The sequence below is a fragment of the Chelonia mydas genome, chromosome 2 (assembly GCF_015237465.2).
Source record: "Chelonia mydas isolate rCheMyd1 chromosome 2, rCheMyd1.pri.v2, whole genome shotgun sequence".
Classification (NCBI taxonomy): Eukaryota; Metazoa; Chordata; order Testudines; family Cheloniidae; genus Chelonia; species Chelonia mydas.
The window spans coordinates 250018771-250043501 of record NC_057850.1 but is presented as its reverse complement, the minus strand read 5'-3'; the positions used below and the strand labels follow the sequence as shown (position 1 = coordinate 250043501).

General features: G+C 45.4%; 1 protein-coding gene across 11 annotated transcripts in view; it reads right to left on the bottom strand.

Annotated features, from left to right (window-relative positions):
* LOC102931859 (mitogen-activated protein kinase kinase kinase 3) overlaps window positions 1-24731 on the bottom strand; it is a 117974-nt gene that overhangs the window by 65462 nt on the left and 27781 nt on the right. For 5 of the 11 annotated variants that reach the window (XM_037891166.2, XM_037891167.2, XM_043541617.1 and 2 more), the window contains exon 3: window positions 272-381. In XM_037891166.2, coding sequence (XP_037747094.1) covers window positions 272-381 — 110 coding nt within the window. Of the gene's footprint in view, window positions 1-271; window positions 382-1502; window positions 1567-2298; window positions 2514-24731 lie in introns of those variants that run through there. The other 6 variants (XM_043541618.1, XM_037891170.2, XM_043541623.1 and 3 more) reach the window with 3 other exon arrangements.

Below are 24731 nucleotides of genomic sequence, written 5' to 3'. Positions count from 1 at the left end.
CAGGTACTCAGCACCTCTGAGAACCAGTCCCACAGCTCTTAACTTCCTGTTCTGGTGGGAGTTGCCAGTTATTGCATTAGACGGCACAAATTCTGAAGCAGGGAGCCTGTTTTCTCTTTAACTGTCCATAGAGAGCTATGCCTTCCTATGGCACCTGAATGAATAATCACATTTCTCCATGCAGTGACTGAAGCAATGCCCAGATTTCTATGTGGAACTCCAGAACTCTGACTGAGCCAGCCATGCAGATGGGATTCCGGAGGTAGCTCACCTGTTTGTTGGAGTGAATGCTGGTTTTGTTCCTGTTGCTGTCCAGCAGTCCCCCGCATTTGCCCAATGCGGCCAGATCCTTCATAATAGAGTTAAGCGCTTCCTCTTCATCTGCAAAAGAAGAGGATGAGTGTAGCATGCGGAGGAACTTCTACCCTGAAGCATCGTTGTGTACACACAGTGCGAGCTGAGGATAGAAATGCAAAGCATTCACAGCACAGATGCTCTTTTTCAAGCTGAGTATTGTCCAGCACAGGCTTCTCCCCTTAGCTCCCCAGCACGGAGGAGGATTCCCTTCTCCCTGTTTTTCATAGGGTGTTCCCACTTAACTCTGTGCAGAGGGCAAACTGCCTCAAAATATTAGCCTTTCGAGCCTGATCCAAAGCTCACTGAGTTCAGTGCGAGTCTCTGTTGGCATCAGTGGTTTGGACCAGACTCTTACTCCCCATCACACACACATGCATGTGTCCTAATTTCTTTTCAGAGATGTTTTAAGGCAGGATTCCTTAGGGTCCACGACTGGTGGCTGGAGGGGAGCTAGAGTCACTGGGCAACCAGAGTTCTATCCAGGTAGCCTGGAAGCGAAAGTCCACAGAATCCACTGGGGACAGGGGAAATAAACTGCTTGTCTGGGGCGGATGGGGGGGAGCGGATTTTGGTGGCTCCAAGCCCTATTTAGTCTGAAACCACCCTTCTCCTTTTTTAAGTGCCTATACCTATTATCATATCCTCTGAATCCGGCTACAGGTTCCTCCACTGGCAAAATTCCAGCTATTAAAACCAGAGAGACTGGACGAAGATAGGTTCTTGGAAAGCTCTTTAGAATAAGCAAGTGCCTCCAACAAACATCCAAACTCCCCGAACAAGAGTCAAACACTGCAAGCAAGAAAGAAATTGCACTAAGAAACCCACTCAACCGTGAAGGTGTGAAAGGTCCAGCACGCAGCACCCTAACGCTATGAGAAAATACTGAAACATTATCTGCAGTGCTGAGAAGAAAGAGGCAAGAAATGGGCACACACAGAAAACAGCGTGAAATCATGTAGTTGCTGGTCCAAACACTATTAAGACCCTGGGAATCTTTTCATTGAATCCAGTGGGATTTGGAGCCTAAGCTCAAAACCAGAACTGGCTCCTCTCCCGAACACTGTGTGGGGCTGGATTTTATGATGAGCAATCCTGCAACAGGAAGGGTCTGGAGGGATTCTTCTAAACATGCAGCATGTCCTAACCTCTGCGGCGGCCATGCCTCCTCAACAGAGCAGTCAAAAATGGGAAGGAAAAATTCCATGATTTTCATTCTGTAGGTTTAGAAAAGAAATACCTATTCAGATTATATTAAAAATTCATTTTTAACCCCCTACACACCCTTCTTCTGTGTTGCCACTGAAAAAGGGAAGTGGGGTGGTTGGAGAAATTACTGGGGGGTGGGGGGGACGGACGAGTGAAAACTGAAATTTTCAAAATAAAATTTCAAGTCACTGAAAAATTGTTCTTTTCTAAACTTTTAGAATGAAAACGACTTTTCATGATTTTTACTTTTTTACAACAAAAAAAGGATGACTAGTTTTCCAGATTCATTAAAAAAACAGAAAATTTTGAAGAAAAAATACCAGGTATTTTTCACAAAAACCCTCCGATTTCTTAAAAACAAAAACAAAAAAATCACCTTTTCCCCCACCAACAAAAACAAGAAGTTTCATTCAACATATTTCAACCAGCCCTACTACAACCCTGCTAATGTGCACTGTGGGCAATAATAATCACCCCCACCACAGACAAACAGGGCTTAAATGTGGAATGGTGGAGTCCAATTTCTGCTTGTGTGATGGTGGCTGCCCTCTTGGCTGACACATCAGGGACTGAACCAGAGTCCTCCAGACCTAGAAACACGAACTAAAGAGCCACGGCTCTCTAGCTGAGGGCTGTAACCGACACATATTCTCTGTGGATGGAGCACAGAGTTGAACCACGTAATACACCCTCCCCAGCGGGTTACCCTAGGAGAACACAAAATGCACTACGAACCTTCCACCAGTGGAGATACTGCTGTAAATGCATCTGCAGTTCCAAGAGAAGACCTGTCTCTTCCTAAGCTCCAAAGGACATTTGTTCATATCACAGAACCACGCAAGTGTCAGCACTATCAACCGCGTCTGCTCCGAAGAGGCCTGTAAGACGTTGCTGCAGATCAGGATTGACGCACGTTGGCAAGGCTGTTTTAGGGAAGCTTGCCACAGTGCAAAATACACCAACAAACAGGAACAGCCTAACATTTAAGAAGTTCTGAAATGACTCATACAGCAGCCAGCAAGTCAAAAAGCAATGCTGTGCTGCTCCCACGTGCAAGCCATTTCCTTATTGCTCTTCCTCCTGTGAGGAACAAGTGGATTTTGGAACAAAAATCTAGAATGCTTCTTGCAACATAGAGGTGAAGAGCGAAGTAGTGTAGTGAGCTGATGAGGAGCAGACCAAGTGCACCATCGACTGTGGGGTTTAGTCAGAGTGAGTACACTTCAACAGTCTGCAAGGAGTCTGGGCCACAACCAAATGAAAGACTCTCACTGAGCTCAATGGGTTTTGGATCAGGCTGGTGTAGTTCCTCTGAGAAGGAAGTGCCTACTCCAGACATTCAGGGGCCAATCCAGCAAAGCATTTAAGCACGTGCTTAACGCTACCTTTGACTTCAATGGAACGACAATAATTTTACAGCAGCTGAGGATCTGCCCCCATAGGACCCACACCTGCTTAAGTGCTGAGGATGAGGGCCATATTTAGCACTAATTAAAATCTGAAAAATTGCCACCCAAAAAGCACCAAGTCTTTAGAAAAACCTGTGTGCAGGCGCCTGCGTGGATCCACCTCTCCGTCTATAACCACAGCAGCAATTTATCTAACCCTTTACTCCTTGGGCAGACCACTTTCTGTATGTGACTGTGCACAAATGGAACTAGCAGGGAATTGAGAGAGACTTTGTGGTTGTTTTTCTGCCAAGAGTGATTATTTTCTTCCCTCTCCCACCACAAACCAATTGCAGTTTCCTAAATCAGAGTAAGCCTGGAGTTAATGCACTACACAAAAGGCTAGTTTCTGTTTTCAGTTACACCAGTGTAAACCCAGAACTCCAATAAAGTTCATGGAATAACACCAGTGTAAAACCAATCAGAGAAAGGCCAGTCCAGTGCTTAAGGTGTTAGCCTAGGACAGGGATCGGCAACCTTTGGCACGCAGCCCATCAGGGAAATCCACTGATGGGCCAGGACGTTTTGTTTACCTGCAGAGTCTGCAGGTTCGGCCGATAGCAGCTCCCACTGGCCGCGGTTAGCCGTTTCAGGCCAATGGCGGCGTGGGCTGAGGGATGTGCTGACCGCCTGATCAGGATCAGTGCTTCAGTTTTGTTCCCAAATGAGTAGTTACCACAATCCCAGTCAGGGTTTAGACTCACAGACTTTACGGTCAGAAAGGACCATCCTGATCATCTACTCTGACCTCCTGCACAGTGCCGGCTACAGTATCCCTCTCACCCACTCCTGTAACAGACCCCTAACCTCTGGCAGAGTTACTGAAGTCCTCAAATCATGGTTTAAAGACTTCAAGTTACAGAGAATCCACCATTGAAGTGGTTTGAAAAAAAATGGGGGGTTATAGTACAATCTGGGTCAGCATCATTGGTAAGGCAGTGCTGAAAGTGCACCCCTCAACTACCTGCCTCGAGTTCTAATTTTAAATTTGAAACCCCTCCCTCCGTGCACACTGTAAGCACTGACCCCAGTGGTCTTCAGGGACGGTAAACCAAAAAAAGCTTGCAAGGCAACTAACTGGAAGGAAGCTGGAGCTGACCAACCATGCAAAATGCAAAGAGGCTGAGAAACAACTGAACATCTGTAGCGTTCACTGGCAACCTGGACACTTGCACTGGTTTCCCCTGACCCCAAATAGGTTTCTGGACACAAGCCATGGAATTTAATTTGGAATGCCAGCAAATCCGGACACAAGTTAAACTAACTAACAACAAAACGGAACTCTGCTGGCTGGAGGGTAATGGGCAATACCAAGCCAATTAGAGCCATCAACACGACATTTAGGATGATACAGTTGTGGTGCACGAAGGATGAGATGAGGTCATAGAAGGAAGATGGTTACCCATAATGAAGAGGAGAGATGAAAGCCCTGAAGTTCTCCACTTTATTGGCTAAAATCCTAGTGACAACAGCAAGCTTGGGGGAAGTGAGGGTTTCCTTGGCACATGTCGCGATTTTGCTCGGGGTAATGGAGTCACGGAAAACTCATATCTTGAGCCCCCTCCCAGTAATACATAAAAAATGGCTTCACTATGCTGCCTTTCCACTAAACTGATGGCTGATTTGCAAGCCAGATCGGATCACGTCAGTGGTTTGATTACACCTGGATCAGACCCCGCTCCCAAAATGAGCAGCAGTAAGGTCACATACTCCAAAATACTTCCTTTTACATTAAACCTAAAAAAAAATCCAGAGTAGCACGAGGGCAGGTCACTTCTGCTGCTGTTCCTGCTTGAAATGTCACTGCGCTGTCCTGACCCATCGTGACCACAGGGGTGAGTGGTGACTGCCTACCTGTTTCACAGTCCAGCCCTACACAGCTCCAGAGGCAATTCTGCACGAGTCTCCCCATCTCCTGACAGGCTCTGCATGGAACCGTATCCTTCTGCAACCCTAGGACAGGGACAGCAGAAGTTCCAGCAGCCCTAGACTCTACAGCACAACCACACAGAGAGCTAATCATTAGTCTACCAGACCGAGCCCCACATGGCTCACAGCAACAGAGCATTCCTCAAATGGAGAGTTCCTCCAGCAGCGTTGTCCAGTGGTTAGAGCAGGAATCAGGAGATCCTGGTTCTGCTGCTGACTCTGCCAATGCCTTGCTTTGTGATGTTGGTCAAGTCACTTATGCTAAAAGCCTCTGTTAGTTTTGGGTGTCCAACTTGAATCAGCTGATTTTCAGAAGTGCCCGCCCCCGAAGTTCTGACTGACATCAACATGCAAAGCAGGCGTTAAGCAATCTAACAAGTCCGGGCCTAGTGGTCTCAAGTTGGGCTCCTGGAAAAGGAGACACCAAAATTAGTAGACACTTGAAACATTTAGGCCTTAAACTCTCTATAACTTGATGTCTCCATCTATTGAAGGGGTAAATAATACCCATCTTGGAAAGCACTTTGAAATTCTTAAATGAAAAGCCATAAACAATTGCAAAGTATTATTAGCTGCATTAAGCAGGATACAAAAGCATGATACAAATCTCACTATTGCTACAAGATAAGCCAGTGAAGCCATATAAAGATGACTTTCTTTTTGTTATGAGTGTGAAAAGCCCTCTTCCTCCACTCAAACCTGAAACATTTGCATTTCAGGAACCCCTTTCTAAACTCTGCAGATGAAAATAGACGTAAATTACTTCCTCGAAAAGCCTGTGTATTTCTCAGCATCAAGAGTAGCTTCAGAGGTTAAAACATAAATAGACGTCGACTCTCGATCACCCAGCTTAACAGCCAACACTCCAAGCATCAGGATTTCAGCTGCAACCAGCACAGATGCAGCATTTACATCACCAGTTGCAAAACTGTCCTTTCACAGACCTGTTTACAAAGTTCTTGGGTAGGGTTGACATTGCCCAGACTAACTCTCAGGCCTGTCCTAATTGCAGCTCCTGGGATCTCTGAGCAGACTGAAGGGCGGGGAACTTTGTTTCATGGAAATGAGCAGCCAGCTCAGCTCGTTCGATCAAGAGTCAAACAAGGAGTGGAACCTATTGGATAATCAAAACCAAATGCTACTCCCAAGAGTCTTCTGCTAAAGATGAGTCATCCTTTGCTGTTCTTTACTTGGCTGCGTTAAAAACAAAAATTTTGGGGTGTACGCTGGTGAGCCCTCCATGGGCAGAAAACCCAATGGAGGCAAAGGAAAGCCCATGCATGCGGGGGACTTGCAAGGTCAAGTTCTTTGCTAGTACGCTGCAGGCTTACGAACAAGCAGCAAAGACTTCATGGCAAACATACCTCCCTGTTCCATCACAGATCCAGAGCAAAACAACTGCAAGTTACACACTGCAAAGGAAGTATAGGAGGTACCCAGATGCTCTCAAAGCTGGCTTTCCCTTCACACAGCTGGTGAAAGGAATCAGTCCCCTCAGTCCCCTTACACCTCCACCCCTTTTGTTCTCTGCACCAGTTAATTCAGCATTGGTGAAATGTACTAGGATGAATTCCCGGAGGAGCTGAGTCCACTACTTATCCACAGAACATGTGTAACATAGGCTTCCCTGCTCACACAGGATCAGGGACCAGAGAAGGTGGTTATGACAGCAACAACAACACAGGAAAAGAACAAAGGTATTTAGGCTCCTAACTTCCACTTATTTCAATGGACTTTAGAAGCCTAAATACCCTTGTGGATCTGTGCCTAAGTATGTTTTGTTTTCTATTACCTGTTGCCTTTGTCTCCAGTTCCTTCTTCCCCCACCATCCTGCCCCTTTCATATCACATTCATCATCAACTCCTTTTAAGCATTTCTGCTGAATTTAGTTGACTGTCCCCGTGCCCTGTTCCTTTTTACTACTGAATCACTAACACACATTGGAGACTTTTAAAAACACATCGGGGATGGGTGGGTGGGGGGTCTTCCCATTTCAAATTGCCACGGTCTGATATAATTTCAAAGGAAATGGGCCTGATTTTCAAAAGCGCTCAGAGCCTGCAACACTAAATGAACTCAGTGGACCTGATCCAAATTCCTATTAAAGGCAATGAGGAAGAAGGAAAGGACACCCACTAACTTCAGTGGACTTCGCATCAGACTCACTATGAGCTACAGATGCTCAGTATCTCTGACTATCAGGCATCTTTCTACATACCTTTTTCTACCAAATCTATTGTCGTCTTTTTTCCTACAACAATTGTTGGGTGGGTGGGTGGGTAGGGGGGCAGTTTTGTATTCTTAAACAAAGCAAACCTCCCTATCCATATCAGCAAGATCTCATATGAATCCTGCGAGGTGCTGGGCACCCACAGCCTCTGTTGATTACCACTGGGAGTTTAGGATACGCAGCACGCTGCAGGACCAGGTACAAAGTGAAATCCATTTAAAGCCATTGCTGCAATTTGATGTCTATCTCCCTGCATCAGGTTCACACTTCAAAGGCCCGCTATACCACTTTAGTCCTACAGCTAGTGCAACAGATAAAGGGACTAGAAGATTTTAAATTTCAATCCTGATGTGATAAGTAAGCTTCTGCATGAGAAAAATGACAGCAGAAACTGAGAGTCTGAAGGTCACAACAGACCACCCAAAATGATCCAGCTGTGAAGAGACACAGAAAATGAAGACAAGACAAAGGAATAAGTTAGTAGTGTTCAGATGGGCTAGAGTCTAGACAGTTCTGTTATTGTTGGCTTCACTAATAGGTCATTACGAAGCACAGCTAATGGTAGATCCGTGGATCTGCTTCCATCAACATGCAAGCATTGATGTGGCTTGAACAGCTGCATTTAGTGAGGACAGAAAGGAAGCAAAAGTAAAATAGGATCTTGTGAAGAGTTATGTGCAATGCAGACTATGATCTCATCAGCTCTCACTAGCTAAACAGGATGGGACAAAGATCTAGGAAAAACCCAGGGTGCTGCAGAAGAGAAGAATATCAGCTGCTGAGTCATTACTGAACCACAGACTCATACTTTAACGCTAGAAGGGACCACCATGTTCATCTAGTGTGACCCCCCTGCGCATTGCAGGTCACAGAACCTCACCCACCCCTGTCTGTAATAGGCCCATAACCTTTGGCTGAGTTACTGAAATCCTCAGATCATGATTCAAAAACTTCAAGTTACAGAGAATCCACCATTTACACTAGTTTAAACCTGCCAGTGACCCGTGTCCCACGCTGCAGAGGAAGGCAAAAAAAGCCCCCAGCGTCTGCCAATTTAACCTAGGGGAAATTTTTTTCTCAACCCCAACTATGGCAACCCCTGAGGAACTCCACTAGTAACCTCCCTCCAGCCTGACAACCAACACCTCAGCATGCTGCTAACGGGCTCTCTAATGGATAAAATGCAAAACCACACTCCTGACCATTTGCAGCCATCAAATATCCCACAGTGCTTTCTGCAAGACTAGCACTGTTAGCCCAGCCCGTGTAAATTCCACACGCCCTCTCATTGACTACACTCCACCCCAGGGCACATAGGCGGGGACGTAACTCCTGTGTACGCTCCCCAACAAAGAAGAGAGTTACATGTAGGCTGATGGTGCAGATCAGTAACAGAGGAGTATTAAAAACAGAAAAGAAATCTGATCAAACACATTTCAATTATCAAAACCTGCCATTTGAAACCCAGGCTGAGTAGTTAAGGTTATAGGTAAAAGAAATCCAAATATATGGAAACAGGCCGATGCACAGCTACGAGACCCACACGACCTTAGCTCTGCTCCTAGAGTGAATTCAGCCTTCATCTTTCCCTCCTTGCTCCTGTCAGACCTTGTCATAAATATAAAGGGAAGGGTAAACACCTTTAAAATCCCTCCTGGCCAGAGGAAAAATCCTTTCACCTGTAAAGGGTTAAGAAGCTAGGATAACCTCACTGGCACCTGACCAAAATGACCAATGAGGAGACAAGATACTTTCAAAAGCTGGGAGGAGGGAGAAAAACAAAGGGTCTGTGTCTGTCTGTGTGATACTTTTGCCGGGGACAGAACAGGAATGGAGTCTTAGAACTTAGTAAGTAATCTAGCTAGATATGCGTTAGATTATGATTTCTTCAAATGGCTGAGAAATTAAGTTGTGCTGAATAGAATGAATATTCCTGTCTGTGTGTCCTTTTTGTAACTTAAGGTTTTGCCTAGAGGGATTCTCTATGTTTTGAATCTAATTACCCTGTAAGGTATTTACCATCCTGATTTTACAGAGGTGATTCTTTTTACTGTTTCTTCTATTAAAATGTTTCTTTTCAAGAACTGAATGCTTTTTTCATTGTTCTAAGATCCAAGGGTTTGGGTCTGTGGTCACCTATGCAAATTGGTGAGGATTTTTACCAAACCTTCCCCAGGAAGTGGGGTGCAAGGGTTGGGAGGATTTGGGGGGGAGAAAAGACGTTTCCAAACAACGTTTTCCCAATAAACCCAGATAAACGTTTGGTGGTGGCAGTGGAAGTCCAAGGGCAAAGGGTAAATTAGTTTGTACCTTGGGGAAGTTTTAACCTAAGCTGGTAAAAGTAAGCTTGGGGGGTTTTCATGCAGGTCCCCACATCTGTACCCTAGAGTTCAGAGTGGGGAAGGAACCTTGACAGACCTACTTTGTAAGATGTGGTATTTCTGATCAAGGGGTTCAATTCGTTTTGCAGCTCGTTCACTATTTATCATTTGCCTGATGGTTCCGCCTAGAAGTCCCAGCTGGGGTCAGGGACCCACTGTCCTCAGCATTACACGAACACATGGTGAGAAAGATGCTCCCTACCCTTAAGAGCCTACCATCTAAACAGACAAAGGGTGGGAGAAATGAATTATCCCCATTTTACAGATGAGGAACCGAGACATAGACCAGGTCTATGCTAGAAACCTTTGCCAGTGCCAATGTCACTTAGGGGTGCGACTTTTTATATCAGCAAAATCCCTAGTAAGGCTAAGAGTAGACAGCAGAGCGGAGTGCATGGGTAACAAATACAATGGCTGCTATCTTGGCCAACACACGGGGGGGGGGGGGGGGGAGGGAATGATCTGGAGATTATGAGAGCTGGAAACTGCTGCAGCTCGAGCCAAAGAGCCCAGACTCTCCAGCTAGGGCTGTGACAGACTCCTATCCGTTGTGGATCAGGCATGGGGATTGGGGGTCCTGCAATACACACTCAGCAGTAGGCTATACAAGCATTCCTCTGGGATCTGTCCCCTCTGAAAAATGCCAAGTGTTAATGGTACCTCACAGACTTTAATGCCTAAAGGGACCACTGTGACCATCTAGTCGGACCTCCTGTACATCACAGGCCACAGAACCTCTCCCACGCACTCCTGTAATAGACCCCTAACCTCTGGCCGAACTACTGAAGTCCTCAAATCATGATTTAAAGAACTCAGGTTATAGAGAATCCACCATTTACACTAGTTTAAACCTGCAAGTGAGCCAGGCCTCATGCTGCAAAGAAAGGCAAAACCCCTCCAGGGTCTCTGCCAATCTAACCTGGGGGAAATTCCTTCTCGACCCCAAATATGGTGATCAGTAAGACTCTGAGCATGTTGGCAAGACCCACCAGCCAGACACCTGGGAAAGGTTTCTCTGTAGTATCCCTCCCCATCTAGTGTCCCATCACCGGCTGTTGGGGATACCTGCTACTAGCAGTCGCAGCTGGGCCAAATGCCATCGTAGGCAACCTCATCATACCATCCCCTCCATAAATTTAACAAGCTCAGGCTTGAAGCCACCTAGGTGTTTTGCCCCCCCCCCGCTCCTCTTGGAAGGCTGTTCCCGAATGTCACTCATCTCATGGTTACAATGGTTAATTTCAAGCCTCAACTTGTTGATGGTCATTTGATCTTGTGTCAACCTAGGCGCTTGACTTAAATAACTCCTCTCCCTCTCTCTAAATATAACAGAGGGATAAATAGGAGAGCGCAGCCATGTCTCCCCTCAGCCTTTGTTTGGTTAGGCTAAACCAGCTAAGTTCCTTAAGTCTCCTCTTGTAAGGTAGGTTCTCCAGTCCTCAGATCATCCAAGCATCCCTTCTCTGCACCTGTTCCAGTTTGAATTCATCTTTCTAAAACATGAAACACCAGAATTGCACACAGTATTCCAGATGAGGTCTCACCAGTGCCTTGTGTAGAGGTACTAATATTTCCCTCTCTCTGCTGGAAATACCTCACCTGATGCATACTAGGATTACATTAGCCTTTTTCACAGACATCACTTTGGCGGCTCATAGTCATAATGTGATCAACCAGACCCCAGGTCTTTCTCCTCCACGGTCACGTCCAACTAATACTTCCCCATCTTATAGCAAACATTCTTGTTAGTCAGTCCCTAAGTGCATGACCTTTCACTTTGCACTATTAAATTTCATTCCATTTCTATTACTCCAGTTTTCAAGATTGCCCAGATCTTCTTGTATGATATTCTGATTCTCTTCCATACTGGCAATACCTCCCAACTTTGTGTCATCTACAAATATTATTAGCACACTCCCACTTTTTGTGCCAACATCGTTAATGAAAATGTTAAATAAAATTGGTCCCAAGATCAATCCCTGAGGAACTCCAATAGCAGGTCTCTATCCATATCCAGATTGGACCCTCAGGGTCTGTAGCACACTCCAAGCACTATCCCAGTACAGCCACTGTTAGCTTTCTTCCCCAAAGTGATTTTGACCCTAACAGATTCCATTTTATCCATTCCATCACTTCTGATTTCTTTACAGTCTCTCTCATCAATATACAGTGCTATTCTATCACCTTTACTTCCATCTTTCCTGAACAGCACATACCCTTCAATACCCATACTCCAGTCAGGACTCCACCATGTTTCTGTTACCCCTATAATGTCTGGTTTCACTTCCTGCACCAGTAGTTCTAGTTCCTCCATTTTGTTACCCAGGCTGTTGCATTGGTGTACAGACATCTTTGCTGCTTCTGCTTGGCTTCACACAGATTCCTCGCTCAATAGGCACGGTCATTCAATTGCCAGTGTTGCCTACCTGACTATTAGCATCATTGGTATTGGCAATTTCCTCTTGAAGTTCATTCTCCTACCCTCTGTTGTTCCTTTCTCCACTGCTGTATCCTCCCTTACTTGATTTTCCTCCCTCTCCATGTTAGAATCAGGCATGGAGATTACATGAGCATCTCCCAACGGTCTCCCCCAAATTCCTAGTTTAGAACTCTTTTAATCAGCTGTGCCAACCTCCATCCCAAACTGGAGTCCATCCCATGAGAACAGCCTTCTGTCTGTGAATGCCTTCCCATGGTCAAACATCCCAAAGCCCTCCTACAGCACCACTGCCTGAGCCATCTGTTGATCATTATAATCTCGTCTCGCCTTCGCTCTCCTCCTCTAGGGACGGGTAAAATTCCCCTGAAGATCACCCGAGCTACCATTTCTTTAAGCATCTTTCCCAGTCTAGCATAGTCTCCCTTGATGCATTCCAGCAACAATCTGACAGCATCATTTGTTCCTACGTGAAGAACCATCGGTGGATTGTTTCCCACTCCCACTAGAATCCTCTTCAGCCTCGGGTCCACATCCCAGATCTTAACTGCCAGCAAAGAGCACACCCTTCTGTTCTCTGGATCAGCTCTGGTGACAGGCCCGTCCATTCTTCTTCGCAGGGTGTAGACCTGCCTCTTCCTGGTGTTGGTGCAATTCTCCGGCCTTCCTCCTATTCTTTCTAGCAGCAAGTCCTCTTGTCTGCAGCAATAGAGAATGCTATAAATGTCCATCTAGTATTCGATAAATAGAGAACCTTCCATCTCAACGTAAGCCAGCAGTGCACAATTAATCTCATTCACCCAGTCACACTGGAGGAGCAGTATTAAATTTCAGCTTAAAAAACCCAGTCATGCAGATTGCTGCATACTGTGCTGAAACTGGTTACCATCAAAGCACACTTCTTTAATGTCATTGCTTATGACTCACGAGTCACATTCTCTTGTTATTCACCTTCATGTAACCCCATAAGAGGGGTCAATGAGGTTACAATGATGTAACTGTGGGAAGAATGTAGCTTGGAATGTCACAAGGACCACCGGTATGCGATCAGGTAATGAGAGACCCTATTGTGACACAGGGTTTCTGAAGCCTCTTTGAAAATTTGTTCATTGATGGTCTAAGCAACTTGGGAATTGCTGTACAGGAAAAAACTAAGGTACTACAGGTTTCAGAGTAGCAGCCATGTTAGTCTGTATTCGCAAAAAGAAAAGGAGTACTAGTGGCACCTTAGAGACTAACCAACATCTGGACCCATGGAAAAGAAGCCCTTGAGGAATTCCACCATGATTTCAACAATTTCCATGCCAACATCAACCTCAGCCTGGACCAGTCTACACAAGAGATCCACTTCCTGGACACTACGGTGCTAATAAGCGATGGTGACATAAACACCACCCTATACCGGAAACCTACTGACCGCTATTCCTACCTACATGCCTCCAGCTTTCACCCAGACCACACCACACGATCCATCGTCTACAGCCAAGCTCTACAATACAACCGCATTTGCTCCAACCCCTCAGACAGAGAAAAACACCTACAAGATCTCTAGCAAGAATTCTTACAACTACAATACCCACCTGCTGAAGTGAAGAAACAGATTGACAGAGCCAGAAGAGGACCCAGAAGTCACCTGCTACAGGACAAGCCCAACAAAGATAACAACTGAACGCTACTAGCCGTCACCTTCAGCCCCCAACTAAAACCTCTCCAACGCATCATCAAGGATCTACAACCTATCCTGAAGGACGACCCACCACTCTCACAGATCTTGGGAGACAGGCCAGTCCTTGCCTACAGACAGCCCCCCAACCTGAAGCAAATACTCACCAGCAACCACACACCACGCAACAGAACCACTAACCCAGGAACCTATCCTTGCAACAAAGCCCGTTGCCAACTGTGTCCACATATCTATTCAGGGGATACCATCATAGGGCCTAATCACATCAGCCACACTATCAGAGGCTCGTTCACCTGCCCATCTACCAATGTGACATACGCCATCATGTGCCAGCAATGCCCCTCTGCCATGTACATTGGTCAAACTGGACAGTCTCTACGTAAAAGAATAAAATGGACACAAATCAGATGTCAAGAATTATAACATTCATAAACCAGTCGGAGAACACTTCAATCTCTCTGGTCACTTGATTAGAGACCTAAAAGTGACAATTCTTCAACAAAAAGACTTCAAAAACAGACTCCAACGAGAGACTGCTGAATTGGAATTAATTTGCAAACTGGATACAATTAACTTAGTTTTACTTTGTGTAATGACACATCCACTCCCAGTCTCTATTCAAGCCTATTTTCCCCATGTTTATTTCCCCCACCACCACCACCGCTCCTCGGATGTTCCTCTTAACTGCTGGAAATGGCCCACCTTGATTATCACTACAAAAGGTTTTCTCCCCCCCTTTCTCCTGCTGGTAATCGCTCATCTTAAGTGATCACTCTCCTTACAGTGTGTATGATAACACCCATTTTTTCATGTTCTGTGTGTATATAAATCTCCTCACTGTATTTTCCACTGAATGCATCCGATGAAGTGAGCTGTAGCTCACGAAAGCTTATGCTCAAATAAATGGGTTAGTCTCTAAGGTGCCACGAGTCCTCCTTTTCTTTCTAAGGTACTACAGGCTCTTCAATGCATATTCACTATAACCCAGGAATATGACCAATCCGGAGAACATTTAAGGCCTCATCTCCAGGGAGGTGCTGAAGGTTAAAAGTCGTTTCTTCAGTCAGAAAGCTTCTTTCCGCTTATTTAAGTGGATTTTTATCTTAAGTAAATAACGGTAGTGTAGCACATAAGATATTTCGATCACCTAACTGTATGGAAGAGCAAGGCAACATCCAAACATTTATGCCCATGAATAGCGTCATTGACTTCAAGGGAATTAGCACATAAAGTTATGCAAACACTTAAGCATTTGCTTGATGAAGATCTTAATATGGTAGAGCCCCAATTTTATGAACACCAATCTGACAAGCAACCAATTGCACGTACCATTTTTCCACTACAGGAAAAACAAAATAAAATAATAATTAAAAAATAAATAAAATTGGCTCCCCACCTTTTCTGGGTTGAGCCTTTTGTGCTCTGCCTCCCGAGAGGCGCAGCATAAAACTTGGCCCTTTGTCCTTAAAGGACACATTTCCTGAACACAGAAGCCTGACTCTTCCTTGCACACCCACTGACTGCACCATACAGCTTACAAAACTAGTCACAACCACCCCCCCCCCATTTCTCTTTCCTCACCCTCACATTAAGAAAACCCTTACACAGCAAACATAGGGCAGGGTAAAAAGAACAAAGGTGCCTCCTTCTGGACAGTAAAAGATCCTTTTTCTAAGGTTGTGGGATTAGATATTCATCCCTCCCATTGGCACTGTCGGAGCTGGAGATGCCCCCATTTTCGAAGGTGCAGTTTTGCCCCCCATAAATTAAACCCCCTGCCCTCCCCCCATCACTGAATTGCCAGGAAAGAGCCAGGAATACAATAGGTGGCACAAATCTGTCGGAGCAATTTACTGTGGGCACAAAATCATGCTCACAAATACAGACACTTGGTTTGAAAACGTTCAGGGGGAAAAATAATAAAATCTCTACTGTACTGATCTCAGCAGGGAGACAACATCAATACAAATGTAGCAGACACTTCTGCGCAAACAAACCAGGAAGTGAACACCAGGGCACATAAACTTGGACCCAGGTACAGGAAGTAAAAACTCTTTAATAATCCACTGTGGCCCAAAGGACCCATTCAGCACCTTGTTACTGCAGGTTTAGGTGATTGTAGCTCCACTCGTCAAGTCTAAATCTTCCAGCACCAGGGGCTTAGCTGGCAACAACTTTGCTATGTATATTATTAGGTCACATTCATTACGCTATCTGATTCAATACAGGGTTGTGAAATAATCCACACATTGCAGCATATCATTGCACAGCTACATCTGCTCGCTAAAGATGCCTCTTTCTGCTCAATTTACTGTTGAATATTTCAAAACAACAATTACATACATAAGGCTCAATTCTGCCTTCAGCTGCTGAGGTACTAGTCCCATTAGAAGGTCATTCGCTCTAACTTACATGGATGCTACTTCAGTTATTGTTCTCTAGTTTATTAATAGTAGTATTAATTAGTAACTATTAATTACGGGGGATGGCCTAGTGGCCCTAGACGGGGACTCAGGAGATCAGATTCTATTCTCAGCTCTGCCACTGGCCTGCTGGGTGACCTTGGGCAAGTCACGTCACCAACCCGTGCCTCAGTTTCCCCATCTGTAAAATGGGGATTAGTGATACTTGACTTCCTTTGTAAAGCACTTTGAAATGTACAGATAAAAAGAGAGCTTCATTTCTCTAAATAAAAATACCTATTCACTACTTCAATACACCCACCCCCACCTCAAAAATCTGTAAAATGACCTAGAGACAGTCAGATTACCAAATCTCTATATGAAAAAGCAGTAGTTATACCACAGGGCAACCCTATTTGGAATCCCTCTGCACAGAGTGAAAGTTTCAAGGAACTGAAATGACAGATAACCCAGCGTTCATCTCTCCAACTCAGTTAAACATTAACAACACAGAGTGAACGCCTGCCCACGTTAATGCTACGTGGAGGTACACAAAGCTAGCATACAGAGAGGACCAGACCATGAGGATTGGAGGCATATCTAGAAACTAGGGCTGTCAAGCAATTAAAAAAATTAATCGTGATTAATCACACTGTTAAACAATAACAGAATACCATTTATTTAAATATTGTGGATGTTTTCTACATTTTCAAATATATCAATTTCAATTACAACACAGAATACAAGATGTACAGTGCTTACTTTATATTTATTTTTTATTACAAATATTTGCACTGTAAACAAATAAATAGTATTTTTCGCTTCTCCCATTACAAGTACTGTAGTGCAATCTCTACCATGAAAGGGGGAGGGATAGCTCGGTGGATGATCTCCTGAGGTCCCTTCCAACTCTGATATTCTATGATTCTAAAGTTAAACTTTCAACTGTAGAATTATGTACAAAGAAACCTGCACTAAAAAGGTAAAACTTTAGAGCCTACAAGTCCACTCAGTCCTACTTCTTGTTCAGCCAGTCGCTCAGACAAACAAGTTTGTTTACATTTTCAGGAGATAATGCTGCCTGCTTCTTGTTTACAGTGTCACCTGAAAGTGAGAACAGGCGTTCTCATGGCACTGTCGTGGCCCGCGTCACAAGATATTTACATGCCAGATGCGCTAAAGAGTCATATGTCCCTTTATGCTTCAACCACCATTTCAGAGGACATGGTTCCATGCTGATAAGGGGTTCTGCTCGATAACTATTCAAAACAGTGTGGACCCACTCATGTTCATTTTCATCAACCAAGTCAGATGCCACCAAGAGAAGGCTGATTTTCTTTTTGGGTTGTTCAGGTTCTGTAGTTTCTGCATCGGAGTGTTGCTCTTTAAAGCATGTTCCATGCTTAAAGCATGTTCAGAAAGCATGTTCCACACCTCGTCCCTCTTAGATTTTGGAAGGCACTTCAGATTCTTAAACCTTGGGTCGAGTGATGTATCTTTCCTTAGAAATCTCACATTGGTACCTTCTTTGTGTTTTGTCAAATCTGCAGCAAAACGTTCTCAAAATGAACAACATGTGCTGGGTCATCATCTGTGGCTGCTATAACATAAAATATATGGCAGAATGCGGGTAAAACAGAGAAGAGGCATACAATTCTCCCCCAAGGAGTTCAGTCACAAATTTAATTAACACATTTTTTTTTTTAAACGAGCATCATCAGCATGGAAGCATGTCCTCTGGAATGGTGGCCGAAGCATGAAGGGGCATACGAATGTTTAGCATATCTGGCATGAAAATACTTTGCAATGCTGGATACAAAGTGCCATGCGAATGCTTGTTCTCACTTTCAGGTGACATTGTAAATAAGAAGCAGGCAGCATTATCTCCCGTAAATGGAAACAAACTTGTTTGTCTTAGTGGTTGGCTGAACAGGAAATAGGACTGAGTGGACTTGTAGGCTCTAAAGTTTTACACTGTTTTGTTTTCGAGTGCAGCTATTTAACAAAAAAAAAAAATCTACATTTGTAAATTTCACTTTCACGATAAAGAAATCGCACTTCAGTACTTGTATGAGGTGAATTGAAAAATGCTATTTCATTTGTAATCAAAAATAATATAACTTGAGCACTATACACTTGGTATTCTGTGTTGTAATTGAAGTCAATTATATTTGAAAAAGTAGAAAAAGAAAAATATTTAATAAATTTCTACTGGGATTCTATTGTTTAACAGAGCGATTAAAACTGCAATTAATCGTGATTATTTTTTTTGAGTTAACTGCATCAGTCAACTGTGATTAATCAACAGCCCTGCTAGAAACACAGGAAAAGACTTCAAATGGCACTCAGGACTACTCTATAAAAGCTAAGGGACCCTATAGGATTTACACCCTTACTCAAGTAACCTGCTGGATCAGGGCCTAATGGACAAGTCTGCAATAGTCTTTATCTTTTGTAGGTTCAAGTTAGACCCTTCAGGCTTCTGTGGGAGCTCTGAGTGGGGGATGAAGGTAGGATCAGGCTCTTAAGGAAAGAATGTGACACTGGAGTAAACCGGAAAGAAGAAAATGTTTACACAGAAATATAGCCGGCTGGTTATTTTCCTGTCTCCCTCTGATACCATTGAAGGTTTCTGTGCTCTCATAAAGGGTTCTTTCTCCCTCACAGACCTCCTTCCCCTAATGCTCAATGCTACAGTGAAGCCACAGTCCTGGGTCTGTGAGTTCATAGTCTGTTGCCAGGGCAATGGCTGTGATGTCCCAGATACAGCATTATTGGGCTGATCTTGCATTGCTTGGGTACCCCAGACTCCTAGTTGAAGTCAGGGGAGTCTGGCGTGAACGAGACATGGGGGATGACTCAGGAGTGCAGGATCTGGGACGGGGGGGGGGGGGGGGAGTGCTTGTCTAAACACAAATAAATATCGTAATTTGCAAACAGGGCAAGAAAACTTACGGGACATGTGGAACAATACCACAACCCCCCTGCACTTTTATAGCTCCAGCCACAGGAGGATCAATAAGCCCTTTTCAAAAAAACAGGTAGGTATGGCCTTGATTTTAAAAATGGAGAAAATGAAGCTCAGAAAAATGAAGGGATAGATTCATGCCTGCACTGCTGTGGGCTCTGATACAGGGACAAGGGCAGGTATTTTGTGCCTGCTTTATTCATTGCCACGGGTTTCAACCCTCCGATTCCATCCTGCTTCTACAGACCCTAAAGAGCTTTGTAAGGGGACGAAATCAACCAGCTGCTGCTCTCAGTCCCACCCCTACCTACTCACCATCTGCCAGCCCACCATGGAACACCCCCTGCACCCAAAACTGGCATGGAGCTGACAGAGTCAACTCAGAGGGTCTCCTGTACCAAGGAAATCCCCTAGCAGTAGCAGAGGGAGAGATTTCTACCTGCCCGCACCCATTCTGTGCCACCTTCCTGTAAGTGGCAAGGGGCTATTTGGGTAATATGATGAATAACTGTTCCGCTCCCTTTTTCTGCGCCTCAGCTCATCTCTCTGCTGAAGCATAAGGCCAGAGTTCGGCCTTTTCAGGAAGGCAGACCTACACAGAGTTCAACCTCCGAGCTATGATATGCAAAACCCTGACTGGAGGGGGTGGACAGTTCCCCGTCAGCTTCAGAGAGATACAGTTTCTTAGTAAACAAAATTAAGTACCTACATACTATTTACAGTGGGGTTTGTGTGTATTTGGAAACTTATGAATAACTGTTAACCAAAAGCTATGAAGCAGTAAGTTGGTTGGTGTTCTTTCTATGGACTTCCCCATTTGATGCTATTACGTGCACTTCAGTGCAAGGTTCCAACAGAGAACACACACTTCTATACTTTAGGATGCACAAACAGACCCACTCCTCTCTGATCTTCTCACACAGATGAGGTCTCAGTCCTACCACGTGCCTTCAAAAAGGGGTGTGTGTGTGTCCTCCATTCTCCTGAAACCAAGGAGAATGGCAGCCCTTCAGTACCCTGCAAACACCTCAGAATCTCCACAGTCTGATCTCCTGACCAGCAGCAGTTACAGGCCCTGAGCCAACAGCCAACTCTCTCCATGGGTTCCAGTGGGCGTTAGGAAACGGCTGCCAGTAGACAAGTCGGAAAAGCTATGGAGATGCAGCCTTTGCAGCCGACACCTTTTGGTTTTATGCTGAGCAGGGCCAGCCTGAGGGAAAATGGCACCCTGGACGAACTTGTATTTTGCTGCCCCTGGCCCTCATAGGTACGGTACTTCCCCCATTGCTCCGGACACCCACAGGCTGTCCCCCCCCCGCCCCCAGTGCTTAATTTGTATTGAAAGAGCTGCCAGGGTTCAGCCCCAGCAAGCCCCCCCACAAATTAAGCACTGGCTGGGCAGCAGAAGAGTGACAGCTGCTGGCTGGACTCCTAGCTCTGAAGGCAGCACCGCCACCAGCAGCACCAGAGAAGTAAGGGTGGCAATACACCATATACCATGCCACCCTTACTTGCTTCACTCCTAACCCCTGTACCCCCTTCTGCACCCACCTGGGGAAACTGACCGGGATGCATGGAGCAGCTGGTACTGCTGCTCATTCCCCTCCTCGCACACAGCTCCTCCGTGCCCCCCTAGAGGATGAGGATGGCTCCCCCACCTGGGCTGTGTAAGGGAAAGGCAGGAGAGCAGCAGCTCTGGAGGTTCGCCTCACAGCACAGCCCAGGTGGGGAAAGTGACCTGGATGCACGAAGCACTTTGTGTGACTCCTTGCTTCCCCCCCCCGCCCCCCACAACCCCTTACGGGGATGCGGAAGAACACTGTGTGTCACCCCTCCTGCCCTACCTCTGTTGGAAGGAACCAGGAAGAAATCTGGGCACCCCACCCGTGTTGACTCTACAAGTTTGCAGCGTTACCCCGCCAGCTCTGCGCTGCTTAACCCTCCCCTCACCGACCACGGCAGCCTGGGTGGTCACCAGAATGGCCCACCCTTAAGACCAGCCCTGCTGAACACCTATATCTGTAGCCTCCCCCTCTCAGACTGCTCAGCTGTGAGGTGGTGAATGTGTGGAACCTGCTAGAGTGCTTATCTTCCACGGAAACCCATCCTCACCACTTCAGAAACAGCTACGAAGCATGTCCAGTAACTATCACTCCCACTCCTTGTGATGTCACTGGGACCATCCAACTCGGTTGCCCTGTCCTGCACATGTACAGTGACACAGAGCTGTCAAAAATCCATGGAGCAAGCGAACAGGAGCAGCTAATGGGGGGAGTTTAGCGAGGGAGTTCTCCAGGTGAAGGAGGAGCGATTACGTGATCCTTGGGGTAAGTTTGTTGTCTGTAAGCGTTTATATGTTTGTGAAGAGAAAAGGAGTACTTGTGGCACCTTAGAGACTAACAAATTTATTAGAGCATAAGCTTTCGTGAGCTACAGCTCACTTCATCGGATGCATACAGTGGAAAATACAGTGCGGAAATTTTATATACACAGAGAACATGAAACAATGGGTGTTACCATACAGACTGTAACAAGAGTGATCAGGAAAGGTGAATGATTACCAGCAGGAGGGAGGGGCGGGGGGGGGGAACCTTTTGTAGTGATAATCAAGGTGGGCCATTTCCAGCACTTTACAAGAACAAGAGGAGAGGAAACAAACAAGGGGAAATAGTTTTACTTTGTGTAATTACTTTGTGTGTTTGTGGTATGCTTGCTGCTTGACTGAAATATACCATGTGTTCTGTCTGTTTGGGGAACCATGTGCTGAGCCTAGCGGCCTCCTAGGCAAGGTCTGAGAGCTTCTGAAGGAGACTTTGATCCCTAAGCCCTTTAGCACCCATCAATCCTTAACCAGGGGGAAGGGCTACTCAGCAAGACCAGGGCTTTAAAAAGCCAGCTCCTAAGTGACCAGAAGAGCTAGCGAACAGGAGCAGCTAACAGAGGAGTTTTGTGAGGGGGGCTAGATACACTTAACATTCCTTAAACTTAAGACAAAAAACACCCCCTGATAAAAACAAATCATCAACAAAGGAACAAGCTGCAGGAGTAATAAGAGAATGCAGGCAGAAGTCCAGCAACAGAGTGGGGGTTATCCAGTTTATTGCACTCAATGCAGCATGTATAAATTACCTGGCTCTCCGAGACCGTGTACGGGCTTTGGAGACCAGACTGGCTGAACTGGAGGAATTACAGGAGACAGAGGTACATAGATGAGACTTTCCAGGACACAGTAGAAAGTTCCCACTCCCGGTCTGACAGCCGCTGTGCTGTTGAGGAGGATGAAAGTCTCAGGGAAGGAGAGCATCCAACTGGAGCAGAGGGAAACGATCCCATAGTTGGGACCCTCCTTCCAGATAGTATCATGGTATCCTCTGGCATTGAGGATGCCTCTCCGGAGGAGGGAACTCCAGTTATTAGGAAGAGACAGGTAATAGTTATGGAGGATTGGATCATTAGAAACCACAGATAGCTGGGTAGGAGATGACCAGGAGAACCACATGGTGACTTGCCTGCCTGGTATGAAGGTTGCGGATCTTGAGAAATCTAGACAGACATATGTGTAAGGCTGGGGAGGAACTGGTGGTCGTGGTACATGTAGGTACTAGTGACATAGGGAAGGCTAGGAGAGAGGTCCTGGAGGGCAATTTAGGCTGCTAGGTAAGAGATTGAAGTCCAGGACCTCCATGGTAGCATTCTCTGAAATGCTTCCGGTTCCACGCACAGGGCCAGTTAGACAGGCAGAACTGCAGGGTCTCATTGTGTGGACGAGACAATGGTGTAGGGAGGAGGAGTTTAGATTTATTAGGAACTGGGGAAACTTTTGGGAAAGGGGGAGCCTATTCAGGAAGGATGGGCTCCACTTAAACCAAAATGGAACCAGATTGCTGGCACTCTGTTTACCAGAAGCTGGGAATGGGCGACAGGGGATGGATCACTTGATGATCACCTGTTCTATTCATTCCCTCTGAAGCACCTGGCATTGGCCACTGTTGGAAGACAGGATACTGGGCTAGATGGACCTTTGGTCTGACCCAGTATGGCAGTTTTTATGTTCATGTGCCCTTCCCACTGCTTCTCTCCAGCTCTTTGGCTTTGAAAATAAAAACAAACAAACAAACCAAAATGCTGCAGTAAAAGTCTGTGGGTTATGCTACCTGGTGCGAAGGGGTCATAGGGCAATGACGAATCAGGGCCTGAGTGACCTGTCCAGAGTAAGAACTGGAAATAGACATTTCTGCCCTGAGTTAAACAAGTGCATTTCCAGTGGCAGTCCCCCGAGTCCTGCTTTAACTGCTAGGCCACACTGTCTTTGAAATGCCGCTGAAAGGTTAATAACTAATGATATATCATATTTTTATTCTGCCATCTATGCAACTATCCATTCTTCACAAATATCGTTAGCATGGCGCTAAATGGGGCACAAACATTAAGTAACATACCCAAGGTCACACAATACAAACATGGTAAAGCCAAAAGAGAAACCAGATCTTCCGACTTCACGCCCTCTGCTCTATTTACAGGGCCATGCTGCTTCTTTGAAGCACCTCCCAAAGGAAAATGGGGTTATGGTGAAATCTGAGTTACTGATCACATTGTGAATACCTCATTTGTGCTAACAATCTTCCTTGTAAGGGATCTGGGGTGGTTGTTTCTTTTAAATTGAGAAGAAATCCAAGTCACGATTTTGGAGATGTGGCTGTGTTAAACAGCACCACTGGGGTCTGATCACAATGCTCAGACCCTGGGTAATAAGCAGTGTTTTTTACAGTTATTCATTAAAACCTCGCCTGCTGTAGACCAAAAAGACTTAAAAAAAAAAAAAAAAAAAAAACACAACCTCCCCCCCCCGCCAAAAAACCAAACCCACTCATTGTAGATTAAACATGAATCTTCCCTTCACCTCTCTGCAGTTTCAGTGCATCCTCACGTAAGCTCCTTTAGTCTAGCGACTCTCAGAGGGAAGTAAATGGGGCAGTGAAAGTAACATCTCAGCGAGGCAGTAATATATACTGTACATCCTGTACCCATCTAGCCCAAACAACTGGGCCACTGAGACAAGAGTTATGCTCACATTGTGTTCTTGTCCACTGCAGCCTGGCAATTCTACCTGCCTTTGTGTGCACCTATGTTACAATAAAGTTCAGACGCGCGAGAGTTGTGCACAGACCCAGGCAGAGAGATCAAAGCAGTCGTAGGCACAGAACACGTAGCGGAGTGCTGAAGGGCACTGTGAAATGTAACCCAGCCACATTCACACACTGAAGAGGGATCTAATCCCAGGGTTAGCCCACACCTTTCCCTCCCCAAGATTCCAGTAAAAGGGGAAGCAGTCAAATAGCTGGCCAATTAAGACTTGGATTGAAGGCGCTAACTCACTGCACAAAAAACATCAGAAACTAAGAACTACAGTCGGTCAACATTTTTTGTCTACTTTTTTTTAAACAAAATATAGCAAAGAATGAACATTTTCATTTGTTTGAATTTTTTGCTTTCTTCCCCCCACCCCCCATGAAGGAGGGGGTGGGAAGAGAGAAAGGTAGGGAAGGAGACAAATGAAACATTTTTCAAATTTCAACCAGCCCTGATGATTTTCTATCACTCCCAATTCTGTCCTGGGCTAGATTAGATAGACAGTAAAGATTTACAAATGAAAGGCCAGTCATAATCTCTTAGGACCTCTACTCCCCC